The following is a 19,465-nucleotide window of genomic DNA, read 5'->3' on the forward strand; positions in this document are numbered from 1 at the left end:
CCTTGATTTTATAAGTATGTTCTATATAACATTAATGCAGTGTAAGGGTCATATATTCAATGTTTGCACATCTAAGCACTTGTAGAGGCGCCTGGATAAACAGGTTTCCAGCTATCACATGACAGTCCAGTGGCTGCCAGACCAGAGTCCTGCGAAACATCACGGTTGCTGCACCATGCAAATTCATATTATTAGGAAAAATTACTAACTTTCTGATTGTAATAAACCAACAAAACAAAAACAAGAACAATTTAAGTACCTCAACACTACTCATCTAGTAAGTGGTATATAATAAAAACTAAGATTTCTCTTAAACGCTGCCAGAATCTGATGTCTGGCTATGCATCATGTATGCAGCAGGTTATAACAGCCAGCGGGGCTCTACTAAGTACCAAACGGGGTGAATAATTCTGAGACTGCAGGTGTCTGTGCCATTTTGTGCTGGATTTGGAGAAATCACTTGTCGCATTAGTTGTGTTCAGCCATTTACATTGTTCTTGTTTCATTATTTTATTGCAAACAGCAGAAAGTTTGTGAATATTCCTAATAAACAGTTTGCAATGGAAGGGGGTGTTTAAATGTTTGTATTTGGTGAAATGTTATCAATTATCTATATTCCAAGATAGTAAGATAAAGATTGGATTTTTTTTTAAACAGGAGGCCACAGGTTATTACCCTCATCCTCCTCTTTGTATTTTTTACTTTCCCCTCTCTCCTCATTCCCCACTTAGCTTCTGCTCCATCCCAGATGTTCCTGCCGGCTGCTTTCCATCAAAGCCCAGCACTTTCTCATTATGTTAGAATTGATTGATGATGATGATGTCATTAGGTGACGTCCTCCCACCAATCAGATCATTGCGCTGCTATAAGCTTGGAGGGTGACCTCATCCGAGACCTTGAGTCAGAGGAGTCCTATCTATATTCCGCTGCTCAAATAGGTCATCATTCACATGCGTCCCATCTATCTATCTATCTATCATCTATCTATTATCTATCATCTATTGTCTATCTATCTATCATCTATCTATTATCTATTGTCTATCTATCTATTATCTATCTATTATCTATCTATCTATTATCTATCTATCTATCATCTATCTATTATCTATCATCTATTGTCTATCTATCTATCTATCGATTATCTATCATCTATCTATTATCTATCATCTATCTATTATCTATCATCTATCTATTATATATCATCTATCTATTATCTATATCTATCATCTATTATCTATCGATCTATTATCTATCATCTATCTATTATATATCTATTATCTATCTATCTATTATCTATCTATCTATTATCTATCATCTATCTATTATCTATCATCTATCTATTATATATCATCTATTATCTATATCTATCATCTATTATCTATCGATCTATTATCTATCATCTATCTATTATATATCTATTATCTATCTATCTATCTATCATCTATCTATTATATATCTATTATCTATCTATCTATTATCTATCTATCTATCATCTATCTATCATCTATCTATTATCTATCTATCTATCTATCATCTATTATCTATCTATCTATCTATCATCTATTATCTATCTATCTATCTATCATCTATTATCTATCTATTATCTATTGATCTATTATCTATCTATTATCTATCTATCTATCATCTATCTGCCTGTCCTGTTCTTCAGTAATATTACATTTAATTCTTTGTATTCTGAGGATGATGGGTGCGGTAGTTTAGTGGATTAACATCTTTTTATTTAACTCCGTCCTGCTGAAATATTCATGCTCTCGTCCTGCCGGTTATTGTTAGTGAATCATTTTGATAGTGATGATCAGTCAGCGGCTGTTACACTGAGGATTTATCCCTCCTGATGTTGTTACAGTGATTCATTTATTAGTCAGGATATTGATCAGCGCTCAGCCCCGATCTCTCCAGAGCCGACGATCTAACGAGATGTCTTACATAATATCTATCTTAGGAAATGATAAAGTCTTACCATATATTCAATAGAAAACTCCTGGCTTATCTCCCAGTGTGTGAGGGAATGGGAAATAGCAGTTCCAGGCCTATAATCGTTACAAAGCCAATATAGTAATAATCATAATGTCCCATAATTACAGCTATAGTGCTTCAGTGTGAGGATCAGCCACAGTGCCCCCATTATTACAGCTATAGTGCTTCAGTGTGAGGATCAGCCATAGTGCCTCCATAATTACAGCTATAGTGCTTCAGTGTGAGGATCAGCCACAGTGCCCCCATAATTACAGCTATAGTGCTTCAGTGTGAGGATCAGCCACAGTGCCCCCATAATTACAGCTATAGTGCTTCAGTGTGAGGATCAGCCATAGTGCCCCCATAATTACAGCTGTAGTGCTTCAGTATGAGGATCAGCCACAGTGCCCCCATAATTACAGCTATAGTGCTTCAGTATGAGGATCAGCCACAGTGCCCCCATAATTACAGCTACAGTGCTTCAGTGTGAGGATCAGCCACAGTGCCCCCATAATTACAGCTATAGTGCTTCAGTATGAGGATCAGCCATAGTGCCCCCATAATTACAGCTATAGTGCTTCAGTATGAGGATCAGCCACAGTGCCCCCATAATTACAGCTATAGTGCTTCAGTGTGAGGATCAGCCACAGTGCCCCCATAATTACAGCTATAGTGCTTCAGTATGAGGATCAGCCACAGTGCCCCCATAATTACAGCTATAGTGCTTCAGTATGAGGATCAGCCACAGTGCCCCCATAATTACAGCTATAGTGCTTCAGTGTGAGGATCAGCCACAGTGCCCCCATAATTACAGCTATAGTGCTTCAGTGTGAGGATCAGCCACAGTGCCCCCATAATTACAGCTATAGTGCTTCAGTGTGAGGATCAGCCACAGTGCCCCCATAATTACAGCTATAGTGCTTCAGTATGAGGATCAGCCACAGTGCCCCCATAATTACAGCTATAGTGCTTCAGTATGGGGATCAGCCATAGTGCCCCCATAATTACAGCTATAGTGCTTCAGTATGAGGATCAGCCACAGTGCCCCCATAATTACAGCTATAGTGCTTCAGTATGAGGATCAGCCACAGTGCCCCCATAGTTACAGCTATAGTGCTTCAGTATGGGGATCAGCCACAGTGCCCCCATAATTACAGCTATAGTGCTTCAGTATGAGGATCAGCCACAGTGCCCCCATAATTACAGCTATAGTGCTTCAGTATGAGGATCAGCCACAGTGCCCCCATAATTACAGCTATAGTGCTTCAGTATGGGGATCAGCCACAGTGCCCCCATAATTACAGCTATAGTGCTTCAGTGTGAGGATCAGCCATAGTGCCTCCATAATTACAGCTATAGTGCTTCAGTGTGAGGATCAGCCATAGTGCCTCCATAATTACAGCTATAGTGCTTCAGTGTGAGGATCAGCCACAGTGCCCCCATAATTACAGCTATAGTGCTTCAGTGTGAGGATCAGCCATAGTGCCCCCATAATTACATCTATAGTGCTTCAGTATGAGGATCAGCCACAGTGCCTCCATAATTACAGCTATAGTGCTTCAGTGTGAGGATCAGCCACAGTGCCCCCATAATTACAGCTGTAGTGCTTCAGTATGAGGATCAGCCACAGTGCCCCCATAATTACAGCTATAGTGCTTCAGTATGAGGATCAGCCATAGTGCCCCCATAATTACAGCTACAGTGCTTCAGTGTGAGGATCAGCCACAGTGCCCCCATAATTACAGCTATAGTGCTTCAGTATGAGGATCAGCCATAGTGCCCCCATAATTACAGCTATAGTGCTTCAGTATGAGGATCAGCCACAGTGCCCCCATAATTACAGCTATAGTGCTTCAGTGTGAGGATCAGCCACAGTGCCCCCATAGTTACAGCTATAGTGCTTCAGTATGAGGATCAGCCACAGTGCCCCCATAATTACAGCTATAGTGCTTCAGTGTGAGGATCAGCCATAGTGCCCCCATAATTACAGCTATAGTGCTTCAGTGTGAGGATCAGCCATAGTGCCTCCATAATTACAGCTATAGTGCTTCAGTGTGAGGATCAGCCATAGTGCCTCCATAATTACAGCTATAGTGCTTCAGTATGAGGATCAGCCACTGTGCCCCCATAATTACAGCTATAGTGCTTCAGTATGAGGATCAGCCATAGTGCCTCCATAATTACAGCTATAGTGCTTCAGTATGAGGATCAGCCACTGTGCCCCCATAATTACAGCTATAGTGCTTCAGTATGAGGATCAGCCACAGTGCCTCCATAATTACAGCTATAGTGCTTTAGTGTGGGGATCAGCCATAGTGCCCCCATAATTACAGCTATAGTGCTTCAGTATGGGGATCAGCCATAGTGCCCCCATAATTACAGCTATAGTGCTTCAGTATGGGGATCAGCCATAGTGCCCCCATAATTACAGCTATAGTGCTTCAGTATGGGGATCAGCCATAGTGCCCCCATAATTACAGCTATAGTGCTTCAGTATGGGGATCAGCCATAGTGCCCCCATAATTACAGCTATAGTGCTTCAGTATGAGGATCAGCCACAGTGCCCCCATAATTACAGCTATAGTGCTTCAGTATGGGGATCAGCCATAGTGCCCCCATAATTACAGCTATAGTGCTTCAGTATGGGGATCAGCCATAGTGCCCCCATAATTACAGCTATAGTGCTTCAGTATGAGGATCAGCCATAGTGCCCCCATAATTACAGCTATAGTGCTTCAGTATGGGGATCAGCCACAGTGCCCCCATAATTACAGCTATAGTGCTTCAGTGTGAGGACCAGCCATACTGCCCCCATAATTACAGCTATAGTGCTTCAGTATGAGGATCAGCCATAGTGCCCCCATAATGACGGCTATAGTGCTTCAGTGTGAGGATCAGCCACAGTGCCCCCATAATTACAGCTATAGTGCTTCAGTGTGAGGATCAGCAATAGTGCCCCCATAATTACAGCTATAGTGCTTCAGTATGAGGATCAGCCATAGTGCCCCCATAATGACGGCTATAGTGCTTCAGTGTGAGGATCAGCCACAGTGCCCCCATAATTACAGCTATAGTGCTTCAGTGTGAAGATCAGCCATAGTGCCCCCATAATTACAGCTATAGTGCTTCAGTGTGAGGATCAGCCACAGTGCCCCCATAATTACAGCTATAGTGCTTCAGTGTGAGGATCAGCCATAGTGCCTCCATAAATACAGCTATAGTGCTTCAGTATGAGGATCAGCCATAGTGCCCCCATAATGACGGCTATAGTGCTTCAGTATGAGGATCAGCCACAGTGCCCCCATAATTACAGCTATAGTGCTTCAGTATGAGGATCAGCCCTAGTGCCTCCATAATTACAGCTATAGTGCTTCAGTGTGAGGATCAGCAATAGTGCCCCCATAATGACGGCTATAAGCACAAAAATTCATCAGATTTCGCCTTGACCACCACCACAATCTCAGTTTCCCACATATTTCTCCCAAGAGAAGCTTATGGGAAAATAAGAGGTATGAGGCATGGCACTAGATTTTGTGCTCCCTCTGCGCCCCAGACTGGCAGTGCCCCCGGAGTTCTGCAGAGCAGCCGCTGATTGCTTCTTGTGGTATGTAAATGCTGGATATTCCAGCTGCTCCAGTCCATAGACGCGGTAATTAGTCTGTTCTATCTTTTATTACTTTTGTCACATTTTATTAGATTTGATTATCTAGGAGGATATTTTATATGAGCTTTTCAGTCTGCAAATTTAATCTCCTGCCCTAAAGAGGTCGCGTTTAATAACATCTCTCCCGGGGGCGTCCTGAGGCCGGTATAACATAGCGGGATAAATTATAGGAGAGCCGTGCAATAAAACAATGGCCACTCTACTCAAACAACAGCAAAGGGGAAAGGGACTAACCAAGGCTGGACTCCATCTTCTCCAGGACCCCGTAGTCGCCCCATAGTGTGTCAAGTCTTATAAGGCGATGAATTGTGACTGGTGGGCCCCGAACCTTGGGACCCCAACCGATCCTTTAGAATGACGGGGCTACTGACCCGAGCTAGTGCTGCACCACTTTACTGAATGAGGTCACAGTTGGTCAGCCGGGGGTGCTGCTCTGCAAAATACGTAGAAGAAGGATATCCCAGAGGTCGGACCCCCACTGGTCATCATTGATGGGAATACCCCTCCAAAAATGTTGCTTACTTTGGATAAAAGTTTGATCACAAAGACTTCTGCTCTAGTGATCAGCTCTAATCATCGGAAGAGCCTGACACCAAGTGCTCAATTTCCCTGCAGCGCCACCACTGGGGAGTTGAAATATTACATGTTATCCTTTGAAACTAATGAGCTGTCCATGCCGTGCAGTAAAGTGGCAGGTCCTCCAGAGTGAGAGACGTTCTTTATAGACCTTTACCCCTCTCATACCAGCTCCATGATTGGGATGAATTACACTGCTTCTGTTTCCCTTGCCTGGGGAAGGGGACATCATGATGCTTCCTTTAGTCCTCCTGGTAATCACAGAAATGGAACTTATGACAGCTGCTCCATGACAGCTGCTCCATTCTCTCACATTAACATGGATCAATCCAATCGACAGGACGGAGACTACATTTTCGTGCCGTAATAGAATATGATTTTTCTGCCAACCTATAACCATTAGGTCTTCCATGATGTCAGCCCGTGGATCTGACCACAAGTGCTGCCACAGCCTGCACGGATCCCTCATGTCATGTGTTGGGCAGGTATCCGATATCATCAGCCTCCATCATGATATTCAAGGTCGTATTCTACATTGTCATTTCTCCTCATAGATATTTATGTGTTAATGACGCTCTTGAACCACTTGACCCTCTTAAGCAAAGGCCATTAAAACCTCCACGCGACCAAGGGAAAGGATCCTGCTCGGTGCGATAATAAGAGCTGAGTGACTCGGCAGAAGGGAACAGTTCAGGCTAAAGGAAAAACATTAATTTCTTGTCAATGTCTAACTGCTTAATCTCCATAGAAGAACATTTCAACTAAAGGTCACAGCTCGTCTCCCCACCAGAGCGCAATCTCCAAAGACGGATTTGGACATCCTCCGCCTTAATACCTTTCCATCTCCTCTGATTTTTCCTGTGGTGAAAATTGTACTGAAATCTTTATAGTATCAGAGACTATTGTAAAGTGCACAATCCATAATGTATCAGACTTCATAAATAGATTTACCAACAAAACATCGCATTGCTGACAGGGGCACAATTACCGTACATCGAAATCTTACTAACATCCTTCAGAGCACTAATTAAAATGGTTAGTTATTGTATAAAAAGAATAGAATTAAATAACATTCATTGGAGAGAAAAAAATCAAATACCGGTATATTGCTAAACTTGACTGATCTTGTATTATAGTCCAGAGCTGCACTCACTATTCTGCTGGAGCAGACACTGTGTACATAAATTACATTACTGATCCTGAGTTACATCCTGTATTATACCCCAGAGCTGCACTCACTATTCTGCTGGTGCAGTCACTGTGTACATACATTACATTACTGATGCTGAGTTACATCCTGTATTATACTCCAGAGCTGCACTCACTATTCTGCTGGTGCAGTCACTGTGTACATACATTACATTACTGATGCTGAGTTACATCCTGTATTATACTCCAGAGCTGCACTCACTATTCTGCTGGTGCAGTCACTGTGTACATACATTACATTACTGATGCTGAGTTACATCCTGTATTATACTCCAGAGCTGCACTCACTATTCTGCTGGTGCAGTCACTGTGTACATACATTACATTACTGATCCTGAGTTACATCCTGTATTATACCCCAGAGCTGCACTCACTATTCTGCTGGTGCAGTCCCTGTGTACATACATTACATTACTGATCCTGACTTACAGCCTGTGTTATACTCCAGAGCTGCACTCACTATTCTGCTGGTGCAGTCACTGTGTACATACATTACACTACTGATCCTGAGTTACATCCTGTATTATACCCCAGAGCTGCACTCACTATTCTGCTGATGCCGTCACTGTGTACATACATTACATTACTGATCCTGAGTTACATCTTGTATTATACTTCAGAGCTGCACTCACTATTCTGCTGATGCAGTCACTGTGTACATAAATTACATTACTGATCCTGAGTTACATCCTGTATTATACCCCAGAGCTGCACTCACTATTCTGCTGATGCAGTCACTGTGTACATACATTACATTACTGATCCTGAGTTACATCCTGTATTATACTTCAGAGCTGCACTCACTATTCTGCTGATGCAGTCACTGTGTACATACATTACATTACTGATCCTGAGTTACATCCTGTATTATACCCCAGAGCTGCACTCACTATTCTGCTGGTGCAGTCACTGTGTATATACATTACATTACTGATCCTGAGTTACATCCTGTATTATACTCCAGAGCTGCACTCACTATTCTGCTGGTGCAGTCACTGTGTACATACATTACATTACTGATCCTGAGTTACAGCCTGTGTTATACTCCAGAGCTGCACTCACTATTCTGCTGGTGCAGTCACTGTGTACATAAATTACATTACTGATCCTGAGTTACATCCTGTATTATACCCCAGAGCTGCACTCACTATTCTGCTGGTGCAGTCACTGTGTACATACATTACATTACTGATGCTGAGTTACATCCTGTATTATACTCCAGAGCTGCACTCACTATTCTGCTGGTGCAGTCACTGTGTACATACATTACATTACTGATCCTGAGTTACATCCTGTATTATACCCCAGAGCTGCACTCACTATTCTGCTGGTGCAGTCCCTGTGTACATACATTACATTACTGATCCTGAGTTACATCCTGTATTATACTCCAGAGCTGCACTCACTATTCTGCTGGTGCAGTCACTGTGTACATACATTACATTACGGATCCTGAGTTACAGCCTGTGTTATACTCCAGAGCTGCACTCACTATTCTGCTGGTGCAGTCACTGTGTACATACATTACACTACTGATCCTGAGTTACATCCTGTATTATACCCCAGAGCTGCACTCACTATTCTGCTGATGCAGTCACAGTGTACATACATTACATTACTGATCCTGAGTTACAGCCTGTGTTATACCCCAGAGCTGCACTCACTATTCTGCTGATGCAGTCACTGTGTACATACATTACATTACTGATCCTGAGTTACAGGCTGTGTTATACCCCAGAGCTGCACTCACTATTCTGCTGGTGTAGTTACTGTGTACATACATTACACTACAGATCCTGAGTTACATCCTGTATTATACCCCAGAGCTGCACTCAATATCCTGCTGGTGCAGTTACTGTGTACATACATTACTGATCCTGAGTTACATCCTGTATTATACCTCAGAGCTGCACTCACTATTCTGCTGGTGCAGTCACTGTGTACATACATTACACTACTGATCCTGAGTTACATCCTGTATTATACCCCAGAGCTGCACTCACTATTCTGCTGGTGCAGTCACTGTGTACATACATTACACTACTGATCCTGAGTTACCTCCTGTATTATACCCCAGAGCTGCCCTCACTATTCTGCTGGTGCAGGCACTGTGTACATACATTACTGATCCTGAGTTACATCCTGTATTATACCCCAGAGCTGCACTCACTATTCTGCTGGTGCAGTCACTGTGTACATACATTACACTACAGATCCTGAGTTATATCCTGTATTATACCCCAGAGCTGCACTCACTATCCTGCTGGTGCAGTTACTGTGTACATACATTACATTACTGATCCTGAGTTACATCCTGTATTATACCCCAGAGCTGCATTCACTATCCTGCTGGTGCAGTTACTGTGTACATACATTACATTACTGATCCTGAGTTACATCCTGTATTATATCCCAGAGCTGCACTCACTATTCTGCTGGTGCAGTCACTGTGTACATACATTACATTACCATTGTCTGGTGGATGTTTCTTTGCAGTAGCCCTCTGTATAGGAAGGTGCAATCTGTTGTGCTTTCCTATACAATTAAACACATGCCATGCAGGCACATACTGGCCTGGCGGAGGCCGAAAGAACACATCTTCAGCCTCTGTCTGGTGAATGGTCGCATCTGGCGCCTAAAGCTTCCGATGTGTATCGGAAAGGAGGGCAGACACAGTGTGCTCCCAGCATAACCTGTGTGTACACTCTGATGGCCGGCAACCCATTGAAGCAACAGACTCTCCTTACAGCAATGTGCTATAATAACTGATAAAACACAGTAAGAGAAATATCTGATGATAATAGATGTATAAATCTGATTTTTCTTCTATTTCTGTTCAGATTTGCCACTAAAGAGAAGAATGGCCTCTTGTTTTATAATGGACGTCTCAATGAGAAGCATGACTTTATTGCAGTAGAGATTAACGACGGACAAGTACAGCTGAAATACTCCACAGGTCTGTGCTGCATGTTACATTTGGTGTGAAGAAGAGATTGATAAAATGTTTCTCTCTCACTTTGTGAATCCATATATTACTTATCTAATATTGATCTTCAGTTACATCTTGTTTTATACTCCACAGCTGCACTCACTATTCTGCTGGTGCAGTCACTGTGTACATACATTACATTACTGATCCTGAGTTACATCCTGTATTATACCCCAGAGCTGCACTTACTATTCTGCTGGTGCAGTCACTGTGTACATACATTACATTACTGATCCTGAGTTACATCCTGTATTAAACTCCAGAGCTGCACACACTATTCTGGTGCAGTCACTGTGTACATACAATACATTACTGTTCCTGAGTTATATTCTGTATTATCCTCCAGAGCTGCACTCACTATTCTGCTGGTGCAGTCACTGTGTACATACATTACATTACTGTTCCTGAGTTATATTCTGTATTATCCCCCAGAGCTGCACTCACTATTCTGCTGGTGCAGTCACTGTGTACATACATTACATTACTGATCCTGAGTTACATCCTGTATTACACTCCAGAGCTGCACTCACTATTCTGCTGGTGCAGTCACTGTGTACATACAATACATTACTGATCCCGAGTTACATCCTGTATTATACCGCAGAGCTGCACTCACTATTCTGCTGGTGCAGTCACTGTGTACATACATTACTGATCCTGAGTTACATCCTGTATTATACTCCAGAGCTGCACTCACTATTCTGCTGGTGCTGTCACTGTGTACATACATTACATGACTGATCCTGAGTTACATCTTGTATTACACTCTAGAGCTGCACTCACTATTCTGCTGGTGCAGTCACTGTGTACATACATTACATGACTGATCCTGAGTTACATCTTGTATTACACTCTAGAGCTGCACTCACTATTCTGCTGGTGCAGTCACTGTGTACATACATTACATTACTGATCCTGAGTTACAACCTGTATTATACCCCAGAGCTGCACTCACTATTCTGCTGGTGCAGTCACTGTGTACATACATTACTGATCCTGAGTTACATTCTGTATTATACTCCAGAGCTGCACTCACTATTCTGCTGGAGCAGACACTGTGTACACACATTACATTATTGATCCTGAGTTACATCCTGTATTATACTCCAGAGCTGCACTCACTATTCTGCTGGTGCAGTCACTGTGTACACACATTACATTACTGATCCTGAGTTACATCCTGTATTATACTCCAGAGCTGCACTCACTATTCTGCTGGTGCAGTCACTGTGTACATACATTACATTACTGATCCTGAGTTACATCCTGTATTATACCCCAGAGCTGCACTCACTATTCTGCTGGTGCAGTCACTGTGTACATACATTACATTACTGATCCTGAGTTACATCCTGTATTATACTCCAGAGCTGCACTCACTATTCTGCTGGTGCAGTCACTGTGTACATACATTACATTACTGATCCTGAGTTACATCCTGTATTATACCCCAGAGCTGCACTCACTATTCTGCTGGTGCAGTCACTGTGTACATACATTACATTACTGATCCTGAGTTACATCCTGTATTATACTCCAGAGCTGCACTCACTATTCTGCTGGTGCAGTCACTGTGTACATACATTACATTACTGATCCTGAGTTATATTCTGTATTATCCCCCAGAGCTGCACTCACTATTCTGCTGGTGCAGTCACTGTGTACATACATTACATTACTGATCCTGAGTTATATTCTGTATTATACTCCAGAGCTGCACTCACTATTCTGCTGGTGCAGTCACTGTGTACATACATTACATTACTGATCCTGAGTTATATTCTGTATTATACTCCAGAGCTGCACTCACTATTCTGCTGGTGCAGTCACTGTGTACATACATTACATTACTGATCCTGAGTTATATTCTGTATTATACTCCAGAGCTGCACTCACTATTCTGCTGGTGCAGTCACTGTGTACATACATTACATTACTGATCCTGAGTTACATCCTGTATTATACTCCAGAGCTGCACTCACTATTCTGCTGGTGCAGTCACTGTGTACATACATTACATTACTGATCCTGAGTTATATTCTGTATTATACTCCAGAGCTGCACTCACTATTCTGCTGGTGCAGTCACTGTGTACATACATTACATTACTGATCCTGAGTTATATTCTGTATTATACTCCAGAGCTGCACTCACTATTCTGCTGGTGCAGTCACTGTGTACATACATTACATTACTGATCCGGAGTTACATCCTGTATTATACTCCAGAGCTGCACTCACTATTCTGCTGGTGCAGTCACTGTGTACATACATTACATTACTGATCCTGAGTTACATCCTGTATTATACTCCAGAGCTGGGTTTAGAGATGAAGAGTTATAGGAGGGGGATATTCTCGGGGTCTCCTCTGTCCCCTCTCGTCCTTTCCCAGTATACACAGTGATGAATACTCCTTGGTGTTGTGAATATTTCCTGTTATGAGTCTGATGTCGGATGTAATAATCTCAGTTTGGAAAGCATTCATAATCCTGACGGTCCCATCCATCCAGCATCGGGCCTGGACACAGACATGTTGGTGAAACCTGTGGATAAATGGTGCATTAGCAGCGGCTCGGCCCGTCCTGTTTGCGTGGCTTGTGGTGCTGGGGGCCACACACTGCAGATTGATGGCCACTTTAGAGGCAGTAACCGATGCTGTAAATCTTCCCACATTGTGACAGAGGAGCCGCGGCCCAGACAACGAGCAGATTTAGCTTTTTCCTAACCTCTTAATTGCTATTGTATAACTGGCAGAAACGTGCGGTTGTGGATCTGCGGTGTTCTAACGCAGAGCTGAGGTTGTCATTAATGGACAAGATAGACATCGTCTGCTCTTATTAATTACCCCTGCCTGATGGAGGCTGGAGAAATGGGATGATCACCCTCACGAGCAGGACATCTGTTACCATATAATGGGGCAGATAGGATCGGGCTCAGACAGCACCGCACCTTGCATTCATTTTATCAGGGTGGCCTGGGCAGGATTAAGCACCTTCCCCACTGATGCGGGACCCTCTATATAACAAGCAGTGGAGTCAGTGAACTGTTATTGGCTGATTTATAGGTGAATCCAGCACCCTAGTGGCCCCGTATGTCCCTGGAGGGGTCAGCGACGGCAAATGGCACACGGTCCAGCTCCGCTACTACAACAAGGTAGGAGAAGTCGCTGGCTTCATTATTTTCGCTCTTATTCACCATTTCACTCTACCGAACCCCATTAAATTCTTAAGTTGCCCTTCTCATAAAAAAAATGGCTTATATCTGTCTTTAAAAAAGCTGGGTGAGAACCAATATGGCCGCCGGCTCAGCTCGTTTCCCAGAGTCTTGGATGGTAAATCTAGATAGAAATGCAGAAATTGGCAGGGGTTGTCATCCGAGGTTCTGGAAGAGTTGAGTGACGTCTCATTTTTTGGCTGCAGTCGCGGCCTTAATGGACAACAGAATGGGGCATCTCAAAGTGACAGATTTAATGTATTGTGATGTTATTTTTTAGCCTAAGACGGGATCTATGGGGGTGGCCCAAGGACCCTCTAAGGAGAAAGTAGCTGTGCTGGCGGTGGATGATTGCGACATTTTTGTGGCCTTGAAGTTCAGCAATGAGATCGCAAACTATACGTGTGCTGCCGAAGGAGTCCAGTCCAGTTCCAAAAAGTAAGATGATCATAATCCCTTGTACCTGCGTCAGTGAATCTCTGGTCAGATGGACAATCCAGTTTGGGGGTTTGGATTGGGAGACGACCTTATATCAGACATGTACGGCGTGTCCGATGTTTGATATTGGTCCCCTCCCTTCCTGCTGAGGCGACCACTGTGAATGGAGAGGTGGCTGTGCTTGTGCGTCCCTCTGTATGACTCCAGTAACATGGCGTTTCTCCTTCCTTGCAGGTCCCTGGATCTCACAGGTCCTCTTCTTCTCGGGGGGGTTCCCAATCTCCCTGAAAACTTCCCGGTGACGCACAGAGAGTTCATAGGATGCATGAAGGATCTGTATATTGATAGCAGAAAGATTGACCTGGCGTCGTACATAGCAAATAATGGAACCTCTGCAGGTAGGACGCACGATTTAGGATGTATCCTCTTATCTTTATGGCCTCTTCTCTGTCATCATCTTAAGATGGTAAAAAAAATAAAGTAGATGTTGACTTAAATGACTACTCCTACCCTATAAAGTGATCCCATGTCACTGGGATATGCCATCACTTTATACTGTCATGGCCAAAAGTATTGACACCCCTGCAATTCTGTCAGATAATACTCAGTTTCTTCCTGAAAATGATTGCAATCACAAATTCTTTGGTATTATTATCTTCATTTAATTTGTCTTAAATGAAAAAACACAAAAGAGAATGAAGCAAAAAGCAAAACATTGATCATTTCACACAAAACTCCAAAAATGGGCCAGAGAAAAGTATTGGCACCCTCAGCCTAATACTTGGTTGCACAACCTTTAGCCAAAATAACTGCGACCAACCGCTTCCGGTAACCATCAATGAGTTTCTTCCAATGCTCTGCTGGAATTTTAGACCATTCTTCTTTGGCAAACTGCTCCAGTTCCCTGATATTTGAAGGGTGTCTTCTCCAAACTGTCATTTTTAGATCTCTCCACAGGTGTTCTATGGGATTCAGCTCTGGACTCATTGCTGGCCACCTTAGAAGTCTCTAGTGCTTTCTCTCAAACCATTTTCTAGTGCTTTTTGAAGTGTGTTTTGGGTCATTGTCCTGCGGGAAGACCCATGACCTCTGAGGGAGACCCAGCTTTCTCACACTGGGCCCTACATTATGCTGCAAAATTTGTTGGTAGTCTTTATACTTCATAATGTCATGCACACGGTCAAGCAGTCCAGTGCCAGAGGCAGCAAAGCAACCCCAAAACATCAGGGAACCTCCGCCATGTTTGACTGTAGGGACCGTGTTCTTTTCTTTGAATGCCTCTTTTTTTCTCCTGTAAACTCTATGTTGATGCCTTTGCCCAAAAAGCTCTACTTTTGTCTCATCTGACCAGAGAACATTCTTCCAAAACGTTTTAGGCTTTTTCAGGTAAGTTTTGGCAAACTCCAGCCTGGTTTTTTTATGTCTCGGGGTAAGAAGTGGGGTCTTCCTGGGTCTCCTACCATACAGTCCCTTTTCATTCAGATGCCGACGGATAGTACGGGTTGACACTCTTGTACCCTCGGACTGCAGGGCAGCTTGAACTTGTTTGGATGTTAGTCGAGGTTCTTTATCCAACATCCGCACAATCTTGCGTTGAAATCTCTTGTCAATTTTTCTTTTCCGTCCACATCTAGGGAGGTTAGCCACAGTGCCATGGGCTTTACACTTCTTGGTGACACTGCGCACGGTAGACACAGGAACATTCAGGTCTTTGGAGATGGACTTGTAGCCTTGAGATTGCTCATGCTTCCTCACAATTTGGTTTCTCAACTCCTCAGACAGTTCTTTGGTCTTCTTTCTTTTCTCCATGCTCAATGTGGGCAGCACGGTGGCGCAGTGGTTAGCACTACAGCCTTGCAGCGCTGGAGTCCTGGGTTCTAATCCCACCCAGGACAACATCTGCAAAGAGTTTGTATGTTCTCTCCGTGTTTGCGTGGGTTTCCTCCGGGCACTCCGGTTTCCTCCCACATTCAAAAGACATACTGATAGGAATTCTAGATTGTGAGCCCAATCGGGGACAGTGATGATAATGTGTGCAAAAACTGTAAAGCGCTGCGGAATATGTTAGCGCTATATAAAAATAAAGATTATTATTATTATTTAGATTATTAATGTGGTACACACAAGGACACAGGACAGAGGTTGAGTCAACTTTAATCCATGTCAACTGGCTGCAAGTGTGATTTAGTTATTGCCAACACCTGTTAGGTGCCACAGGTAAGTTACAAAACCAGGGATTCAAGCTTCAGGAGGCTAATTTGCATATTCCAGGTGCCTTCTGGGAGAAGCGAAGTCTCCCTAAGCTAGAAGATCGTTGGGTACAGCCGGGACCAGCTGCTTCGAAAGCATCACCAAACCAGGGATTCAAGCTTCAGGAGGCTAATTTGCATATTCCAGGTGCCTTCTGGGAGAAGCGAAGTCTCCCTAAGCTAGAAGATCGTTGGGTACAGCCGGGACCAGCTGCTTCGAAAGCATCACCAAACCTTAAGGCGCGCGAATTTTTGCCTGTAGGACATTATTGCAAGAGAGCTTGGCTGAGTAGATTACACAAGAAGGAAAACACACAGCAAGTCAGCAGGATCTAGTAGCAACATGGCAGATGTGACAACCTACATGGTGAGCTGCAGCATGTGCTACATGTTCACAGATCGACCAGAAGAAGAATCCAATTTCACCTGTCAGAAGTGTAGACTAGTGGCCCTTTTAGAAGAAAAGGTGCGGGGTCTGGAAGAAAGAATAGCAACTTTGAAACTCATCAAAGAGAATGAAGACTTTCTAGACAGAACAGAAGCATCTCTACTGGTCACAGAAGGTGCAAAAAGTGTCAGAGAACCTCCAAAAGCAGATGAGTGGAAGCATGTGACCAAAAGAAGCAAGAAGACCATGGAGAAATCACCAACCACACAACTGAAGAACCGATATCAAATCTTTGTAGAGGATGAAGATGGCACACCTAAGAATGAAGCAATACCAGCAAGCAAAAAAGAAAAGGGCACACAGCAACAAGTGACAGCAAAAAGTACAGCCAAGAAGCAACGAAGAGTGGTGGTGGTGGGAGACTCACTACTGAGAGGCACCGAAGCAGCCATCTGCAGACCGGACATAACTGCAAGAGAAGTATGCTGCCTTCCAGGTGCGATGATCAAGGATGTGACCGATAGGATACCAAAGCTCTTCAGCTCCAAGGACGTCCACCCATTTCTTCTGATACATGTTGGCACCAATGACACGGCAAGGAAGGACCTACCGACAATCTGCAAGGACTTTGAAGAGTTGGGGAAGAAAGTAAAGGAACTGGATGCACAGGTAGTTTTTTCTTCTATCCTTCCAGTAGACGGGCATGGCACCAGGAGATGGAACAGGATCCTTGATGCAAACAACTGGCTAAGACGATGGTGCAGACAACAAGGATTTGGATTCCTGGACCACGGTGTGAATTACTGGTATGATGGACTCCTCGCCAGAGACGGACTACACCTCAACAAACCTGGGAAACACACATTCGCCAGAAGACTCGCTACACTCATCAGGAGGGCGTTAAACTAGAAGAAGAGGGGACGGGAAGAAAAACATTAGACTCGAACAAAGACGACCCAGGAAAACATACTCAGAAGGGAGGTAAGAACATTTCTAAAACAATCCACAGTGAGGAGATTGGAACAAAACAAAATCCTCTAAACTGCATGCTCGCAAACGCCAGAAGCCTGACAAACAAGATGGAAGAACTAAAAGCAGAAATATCTACAGGTAACTTTGACATAGTGGGAATAACCGAGACATGGTTAGATGAAAGCTATGACTGGGCAGTTAACTTACAGGGTTACAGTCTGTTTAGAAAGGATCGTAAAAATCGGAGAGGAGGAGGGGTTTGTCTCTATGTAAAGTCTTGTCTAAAGTCCACTTTAAGGGAGGATATTAGCGAAGGGAATGAGGATGTCGAGTCCATATGGGTTGAAATTCATGGAGGGAAAAATGGTAACAAAATTCTCATTGGGGTCTGTTACAAACCCCCAAATATAACAGAAAGCATGGAAAGTCTACTTCTAAAGCAGATAGATGAAGCTGCAACCCATAATGAGGTCCTGGTTATGGGGGACTTTAACTACCCGGATATTAACTGGGAAACAGAAACCTGTGAAACCCATAAAGGCAACAGGTTTCTGCTAATAACCAAGAAAAATTATCTTTCACAATTGGTGCAGAATCCAACCAGAGGAGCAGCACTTTTAGACCTAATACTATCTAATAGACCTGACAGAATAACAAATCTGCAGGTGGTTGGGCATTTAGGAAATAGCGACCACAATATTGTACAGTTTCACCTGTCTTTCACTAGGGGGACTTGTCAGGGAGTCACAAAAACATTGAACTTTAGGAAGGCAAAGTTTGAACAGCTTAGAGATGCCCTTAATCTGGTAGACTGGGACAATATCCTCAGAAATAAGAATACAGATAATAAATGGGAAATGTTTAAGAACATCCTAAATAGGCAGTGTAAGCGGTTTATACCTTGTGGGAATAAAAGGACTAGAAATAGGAAAAACCCAATGTGGCTAAACAAAGAAGTAAGACAGGCAATTAACAGTAAAAAGAAAGCATTTGCACTACTAAAGCAGGATGGCACCATTGAAGCTCTAAAAAACTATAGGGAGAAAAATACTTTATCTAAAAAACTAATTAAAGCTGCCAAAAAGGAAACAGAGAAGCACATTGCTAAGGAGAGTAAAACTAATCCCAAACTGTTCTTCAACTATATCAATAGTAAAAGAATAAAAACTGAAAATGTAGGCCCCTTAAAAAATAGTGAGGAAAGAATGGTTGTAGATGACGAGGAAAAAGCTAACATATTAAACACCTTCTTCTCCACGGTATTCACGGTGGAAAATGAAATGCTAGGTGAAATCCCAAGAAACAATGAAAACCCTATATTAAGGGTCACCAATCTAACCCAAGAAGAGGTGCGAAACCGGCTAAATAAGATTAAAATGGATAAATCTCCGGGTCCGGATGGCATACACCCACGAGTACTAAGAGAACTAAGTAATGTAATAGATAAACCATTATTTCTTATTTTTAGTGACTCTATAGCGACAGGGTCTGTTCCGCAGGACTGGCGCATAGCAAATGTGGTGCCAATATTCAAAAAGGGCTCTAAAAGTGAACCTGGAAATTATAGGCCAGTAAGTCTAACCTCTATTGTTGGTAAAATATTTGAAGGGTTTCTGAGGGATGTTATTCTGGATTATCTCAATGAGAATAACTGTTTAACTCCATATCAGCATGGGTTTATGAGAAATCGCTCCTGTCAAACCAATCTAATCAGTTTTTATGAAGAGGTAAGCTATAGACTGGACCACGGTGAGTCATTGGACGTGGTATATCTCGATTTTTCCAAAGCGT

At 43.0% G+C, this 19,465-nt stretch overlaps 1 protein-coding gene across 1 annotated transcript in view; it reads left to right on the top strand.

The window, feature by feature from the left end:
* CELSR3 (cadherin EGF LAG seven-pass G-type receptor 3) overlaps positions 1-19,465 on the top strand; it is a 115,616-nt gene that overhangs the window by 62,051 nt on the left and 34,100 nt on the right. The window contains exons 4-7 of the mRNA XM_069736338.1: positions 10,267-10,382; positions 13,479-13,567; positions 13,908-14,065; positions 14,300-14,463. Coding sequence (XP_069592439.1) covers positions 10,267-10,382; positions 13,479-13,567; positions 13,908-14,065; positions 14,300-14,463 — 527 coding nt within the window. The remainder of the gene's footprint in view (positions 1-10,266; positions 10,383-13,478; positions 13,568-13,907; positions 14,066-14,299; positions 14,464-19,465) is intronic.

Source organism: Ranitomeya imitator, chromosome 8, assembly GCF_032444005.1.
Source record: "Ranitomeya imitator isolate aRanImi1 chromosome 8, aRanImi1.pri, whole genome shotgun sequence".
Classification (NCBI taxonomy): Eukaryota; Metazoa; Chordata; class Amphibia; order Anura; family Dendrobatidae; genus Ranitomeya; species Ranitomeya imitator.